The 7,465-nt window shown below is 37.5% G+C and overlaps 1 protein-coding gene across 1 annotated transcript; it reads left to right on the top strand.

Annotated features, from left to right (window-relative positions):
* Nucleotides 1–6,093: 6,093 nt before the first annotated feature.
* LOC112836029 (large ribosomal subunit protein uL15-like) lies at nt 6,094–6,585 on the top strand. Its single transcript, XM_073891657.1, has one exon. It carries the CDS (start codon nt 6,113–6,115, stop codon nt 6,557–6,559), a length of 447 nt encoding a protein of 148 aa, XP_073747758.1. The 5' UTR covers nt 6,094–6,112; the 3' UTR covers nt 6,560–6,585.
* The last annotated feature ends 880 nt before the right edge of the window (nt 6,586–7,465 follow it).

The following is a 7,465-nucleotide window of genomic DNA, read 5'->3' on the forward strand; positions in this document are numbered from 1 at the left end:
AACATTTTTTTAGCATACCTTACAAATTTAGAAAAAATATAGAGAGACAGTCAGTTCAGGGCACGTGGGTGGCTCAGTCAGTTAAGTATTCACCTTTGGCTCAGGTCACGATCCCAGGGTCTCAGGATCGAGTCCCGTGTCAGGCTCCCTGCTCAGCGGGAAGCCTGCTTCTCCCTCTCCCTATGCTGCTCCCCCTGCTTGTGCTCTCTCTCTGACAAATAAATAAAATCTTAAAAAAAAAAGAATTATTAAGTGAAAGAGAAAAATATATTCAGAATGGCACAATAAAGACCTTCAAGAATCTACCCTTCAATACAAACAACAAAACCAATGTCAACTAATGAATTGTTGAACACTACATCAAAAACTAATGATGTACTATATGTTCGCTAATTGAACATAATGAATTTTTTTTAATTAACTTTTTCAAAACTCTGGAAATTAATCAAAAGTTTGCACACTTCTAAGGAGTGTTTACTTAAAGAAGAAAGGCTGAATCCTGATAAGAATAGAAAGTTTTGTGGCATTTTAACTATCCCTAGTCTTACCCCTCTCCACAGCTCCATCCTAGTCTTGAAAACAGCAGCCTTACAACCAGCTGTGAAAACAAACGGCTTAATACCTTTTGAAGAGGGCAGATCAGTTTGGAGCCCTGCCCCCACAAAGCCTCATATCCAGAGATTTATCATGATTTCACCTATCTGGCACCTGTCTGAAAACCTCATTTACAGAATTTGTCTTTATTTAACTTGACTAAGACCTTGCTTAGTGGGAAATTCCTTTCCCCAGAATGTTTACTGAAAATAATCAATGGTGATTGTTTAGCATCATGACCACTGCAGGCAGCGATACTAGGTGGGATTTTCCAAAGGGAAAAATCTAAGGAATGAGAGATCAGTAGAGGACTTTGAAAAGCTCCAACATATGACTGGGGGTCTAGAAGGCCACATACATGTGCATGCCCAGGAAATGGAAGGCTCTAATCTCTAGTCTTTGGTTAATTTTGAGACTCTGTATAAACAAGTAGTAAAGGCTAAGGCAGAATTGTAAACTGTTACAGTGTTGAAGCCATGCCACAACATACACACAGAACTCCTCAGAAAACTGTGGGAAAACTCATTCATTGAAGGCATTTAAGCAGACCTCTGTGCAATCATTAACTGACCACTAAGCTGAACAAGAAGGTGCATCAGTGGCTGCAAATAAAAAGAGTATAGATTTTTTACAGAATTAGTTAGGAAAGTCACTAAGCAAACAAACAGCAACAACAGCAATGATCAGCAACAACAGATCCTGAGGAGGAGAGGAATCTTATTTTGGGGATTTTCATATTCTATTATTTAAAATACCCAGTTTCCAACAAAAACTATAAAACATGTAAAGAAACAGGAAAGTATGGTTCATCCACAGGAGAAAAGGAAGTCAAGAGAATCTGTCCCTGAGGAAGTCCAACTGTTAGACTTCCTAGACAAAGACTTTAAGTCACCTATTATAAATATGTGCAAAGAACTAAAAGGAATAAGGTCTAAAGAATAAAAAGAAAATCTGGAGTAATGAATACACTAGATAGAATTACAATAAGAGATAAAAATTATTGAGAACCAAATAGAAATTTTAAGTTGAAAAGTTCAATAACTGAAAAAAAAATTTACTAGAGAGGCTCAGCTGTAGATTTAAGTTGGCAGAAAACAAATTAGCAAACTTGAAGATAAGTCAATTGAAATAATACAGTCTAAGAAGCATGAAAAAAAGAATAAAAAATAACAACAACAAGAAGAACAAAAATAGAGCTTCAGTGAACTGTGGGACACCATCAAGTACACTGACATATGCAGAATGGGAATTTCAGAAGATTTTCTTCTTTCTCCCAGAAGTAGAAAAAGGGGCTGAAAGACTATTTGGAAGAAGCAAGGACCAAAAAATCCCTACATTTGATGGAAATATTAATTTACACATCCAAGGAGCTCAATGAACCAGAGAAGCACACCTAGAAACATTATAGTTAAACTGTTGAAGCCAAAGAAAAAAGGAGAGGGATCTGGAAAGCAGCAAGAGAAAAATGGTTCGTCACATACAAGGGATCCTTAGTCAGTTAAACAGCTGAAATGTCACCAAAAAGCATGGAGGCCAGAGGCAGTAGATGACATCTTCAAAGTGCTGAAAGAATGGAGAATGTAACCAAGAATTCCACATCCAACAAAACTATCCTATGAAAACAAAGATGAGCTAGAGCCACTTTGGAAGAGAGTTTGGTGATTTCATACAAAGCTAAGCAAAGTCGTAACATACATTTAAGCAATTGTGCTCTTTGGTATTTATTCAACTGGCTCTGAAAACTTATGTCTTACAAAAACTTACAAACCCTGCATGCAAATATTTATAATAAGCAACTTTGTTCATAATTGCCAAAAACTGTGAGCAGCCAAGATGTCCTTCAATAAGTGAATGGATAAATCATCTATGATATAGCCATATAATGAGATATTATTCAGTGTTTTTTTTAAAAAAGAGTTAGAAAGATATGGATGAACTTAAATGCATATTGCTAAGTGAGAGAAGTTAGTCTGAAAAGGCTGTCAACAGTATGATTTCAATTATATTACAGTCTGGAAAAAAGCAAAACTACAGAGACAGTAAAAAGATCAGTGGTTGCCAAGGGTTCAGGGAGATGGGAAGGGATGAATAAGAGAAGCCTGGGTGATTTGGGGGACATTGAAACTATTCTTTATGATACTATAATGGGGGACATTTGACATTATGCACTCATCAAAACCCATAGGACTTTACAACACAAAGAGCAAACCTTGATGTATGCAAATTTAAAAAATGATTTAGGAGGTCAGGGGATCCAATAAAAGAATGTAGGCTGTGATAAGAGAATATAACTGCATTACAAATGTATGAAACAACCTCTGGGAAGAGCTTGGTGGAGAAAGATGCTAAGTAACTTTGGAAAGGAGTAGAGTTTGTAAGACTAAAGGCAAAAGAAACTGTAGGTGAACACTGTCTTTTAACTGATAATGTCCTTTCCCGTGGACGTACAGGTTAACTATTCTAAAACCACTGTACATATATACTAGAATTTAACAATTAAATGAATGGATGGGAGATAGTGCAAGTCATATTCCTCACTGTTGAGAGAATTTATAGGGAATTTACAGATAAGCAAGTGGAGGTGGCTAGAATGATCCATATGGGAATGAATTAGATGTGTATTTGTATGAACTTATGTTAACTTATTATAAATACATGTATGTACACAGGTTAGAATACACCACATATTTTCTTGCTCCCTCAGCTGAGAGGACCTAGAAGCAAACAACAAATACCCCAGTAGCAATGAACATCCCTAGCACCCAGATCTTGGTTTCTAATATCATTCTCCAATAAAAGGAGCCAACGTTCCTTGGAGAAATGGCTAATTTCAAGACTTAACAGGAAAGATGCAAGAAGAATATCTTTGAATGCCAGAAAAAGGAAGTGTTGAAAACCAAAAACCCACCCCCCACATTGATTAGGGCATGTCAAAGGGACATAGGTGCCAACTGAAAGAGCTCGAATAACAAAAGCAGGAACAATTTAAACAATAAAATAAATAAAGTAGTATTAGATTATAATTCAAATATAAAATAAATATTCAAGTCCATACTGATATAAGTGAATAATTGAATAAATAAATAAATGGGAGAAAAGAGACAAACTTCCTTTGCAGAGAAATTCCAAATAATTTATGTGGATATTCTGCCCTCAAAGAGAGAGAGAGGATAAATCCCCATTCCTTAAGCATGGGTTGCATATAGGACTTCCTTCCAAAGAGTATAGTATGAAAAGGGTGGGAAAAGAGTAATTTTATAATGAAGGAACCTGAAAAACACCACCTCAGCCAGATGGTCAAGGTCAATATTAACTATGGTAAGTCATGTTGGTAGTATTTACCCTTGTTATGTGATGAGAATGGAACTCTACTTCTGTGGTCTTCCTCCCCCAAACCCATAATGCCAGTCTAATCATTGGAAAAGCATCAGGAAGTTTCCAATAGAGGGAAAATACAGAATCTTTGACCAGTATTTTTCAAAATTGTTGAGGTCATCAGAAACAAGGAGAGCTGAGCCAAAGCTGACCTCTGACTGAGCCAAAGTCAGAGCCAACAGAAGCCTAAAAAGACATGATAACTAGGGGCGCCTGGGTGGCTCAGTTGGTTGACCATTGGTCTCTTGATCTCAGCTCAGATCTTGATCTCAGGGTTGTGAGTTCAAGCTCTGTGTTGGGCTCCTTGATAGGTGTGGAGCCTACTTTAAAAAAAGAAAAATGTGACAACTAAATGTAATGTGGTACCTTGGATGGGACTCTGAAACATAAAAAAGATATCCTGTCAGGAAATCTGAATAAATTATGCAATTTTGTTAATAATGTATCAATACTGGTTTGTTAATTGTAATGAAGGGACCTTAGTAAAGTAAGATATTAATAATAGAGAAAACTTGTGTCTGACTTATATGAGAAATCTGTACTACCCTCTCAAATTTTCTGTAAGTGTGAAACTCTTCTAAAAAAAATAGGCAGGGGTGACCGGGTAGCTTAGCTGTTAAGTGTCTGCCTTTGGCTCAGGTCATGATCCCAGGGTCCTGGGGTTGAGCCCCACATCGGGCTCCCTGCTCCGCAGGAAGCCTGCTTCTCCCTCTCCCACTCCCCCTGCTTGTGTTCCCTCTCTCACTGTGTCGCTCTCTGTCAAAGAAATAAATAAAATCTTTAAAAAAATGAATAAATAGGCAAAACTGAGAGAATTCATTTATATCAGACCTGCCTTACAAGAAGTACTAAAGGGAATCTTTTAAGCTAAAACAAAAGGGTACTACACAGTAACTCAAAGCCACTTGAGGAAATAAAGAGCACTAGTAAAAGTAACTACATTGATGAATATAAAAGACAGTACAGATGCATTTTTGTTTAAATCCTTTTCTTTTCTTATTTGATTTACAAGACAACTGCATAAAGCGATAACTATCAATCTGTGTTGATGGACTTGTATAAATATGTAATTTGTATGGCAATACTATCACAAAGGATATTGGAGCTATATTGGAGCAAAGTTTTTGTGTATCAGTGAAATTGTTGGTTCTAACCCAAAGTAAGATATTTTAAAAGCTAAAGTGTTAATTTTAATCTTCAGGACAACCAATAAGGAAAAAACTAAAAATATAGATATAGGAAAATAAACAAGGAAATTAAAACAGTATAATAGAAAATATTTATTTAACCACAAAGAAGGCAGCTTAAAAGGGATAAAGGAACAACAACAACAAAAAGAAAAACAACATATCGACAACATATAGCAAAATCAGAGACTTAAATCCTGCCTTATCAGTAATTACATTACATGGAAATTTTTTGAACACTCCAATCCAATGCAGAAATTTTAGAATGGGTAAAGAAACTGGATTCAAAAGAATGAAGTTGGACCCCTATCTAATAATATAGGCAAAAATTAACTCGAGACAATAGACATACATGTAAGAGTGAAAACTATGAAACTCTTAGAAGAAAACAGAGGAGTGACATATTGATGACTCATGGTTAACCCATGGTTTCTTAGATATGACACTAAAAAGCACAAAACAGCACAAGGAAAAATAAATAAATAAATTGAACTTAATTAAAATTTGGAAAACCTTTGTATTTCGAAGAACACCATTAAGAAAGTGAAGACAACCCACAGAATGGAAGAAAATGGTTGCAAATCATGATCTAATAAGGGACTTGTCAACTCAATAATAACTAAACAAAACAAAGTTTTAGAATGGGCTAAAGATATGAATAGACATTTCTCCAATGAAGATATATGAATAGCTAACTAATACATGAAAAGATGCTCAACATCATTAGTCATTAGGGAAATGCGAATCAAAAACCACAATGAGGTAGTCCTTCATACCCAGAGGATAGCTAAAACAAAAACATAGACAAGAGCAAGAGTTAGTGAGGATTTGGAGAAATCGAAACCCTCATGCATTGCTGGTGGGATTATAAAATGGGGTAGCCACTTTGAAAAGCAGTTTGGTAGTTCCTTCCTCAAAATGTTAAACATAGCTTTTTTTCCGTCTGAGCTGCCGACATGCCATCCAGACTGAGGAAGACCCGGAAACTTCGGGGCCACGTGAGCCACGGCCACGGCCGCATCGGCAAGCACCGGAAGCACCCAGGAGGCCGGGGTAATGCTGGTGGCATGCATCACCACAGGATCAACTTCGACAAATATCACCCAGGATACTTTGGAAAAGTTGGTATGAGACATTACCACTTAAAGAGGAACCAGAGCTTCTGCCCAACTGTCAACCTTGATAAACTGTGGACCTTGGTCAGTGAGCAGACATGGGTAAATGCTGCCAAAAACAAGACTGGAGCTGCTCCTATCATTGATGTGGTGCGATCGGGCTACTACAAAGTTTTGGGAAAGGGAAAACTCCCAAAACAGCCTGTCATCGTGAAGGCCAAATTCTTCAGTAGAAGAGCAGAGGAGAAGATTAAGGGTGTCGGGGGCGCCTGTGTTCTAGTAGCTTGAAGCCACATTTGAGGGCGTTCATTAAATGCTAACAAGTGCTTTTCTCTTCTGGTCTGGGTGTAAATGCTTTAGCACCCCTACCTCCTTACCTGTATATAAGAAATCCACCTAACAGATTCTAGGAGTAAGGGTATGAGGGCCTGAGACCCTCTGCCAACTCCCCTCAGAAAGTGTGAAAGAGAGCACCAGCACTTAGAGGACTTGGCCCAATACCTAACTTGAACATTTTCATTTATAACATGAGAACGATAGCACATGTAGTTGAAAGGCCAGTTTGCATTGTATATTCTGAATTTACAATGAGGGGGGAGAACACACTTTTTAACTGTAGTACAGGGCGCCTGGGTGGCTCAGTTGGTTAAGCGACTGCCTTCGGCTCAGGTCATGATCCTGGAGTCCCGGGATCGAGTCCCGCATCGGGCTCCCTGCTCGGCGGGGAGTCTGCTTCTCCCTCTGACCCTCTTCCCTCTTGTGCTCTCTCTCTCTCATTCTCTCTCTCTCAAATAAATAAAATCTTAAAAAAAAAATGTTAACCATAGAGTTCCTATGTTATCCAGCAAATCTGTACCTAGGTATATACTCAAGAGAAATAGAACTGTGTCTAAACAAAACTTGTACATGAATGTTCATAGCAGCATTATTCATAGTAGCCCCAGAGAAGAAACAGCCCAAATGTACATCGACTGATGAATAGATATAGAAAATGTGGAGTATCTATATAATGTAATATTATTTGGCAATAAAAAGGAATGAAATACTGATCCATGCTACAACTTGGATGAAGCTTAAAAACATGATGCTAAATTAAAGAAGCCAGGCACAAAAGACTACGTATTATATGACTTAATTTATATAAAATGTCCAAGACCAGCAAATCCTTAAGGATGGAAAGTAGATTAGTGATGG

This window comes from Callorhinus ursinus, unplaced genomic scaffold (genome assembly GCF_003265705.2).
Source record: "Callorhinus ursinus isolate GAN/ISIS: 27379988/994484 unplaced genomic scaffold, GSC_fseal_2.0 scaffold4, whole genome shotgun sequence".
Classification (NCBI taxonomy): Eukaryota; Metazoa; Chordata; class Mammalia; order Carnivora; family Otariidae; genus Callorhinus; species Callorhinus ursinus.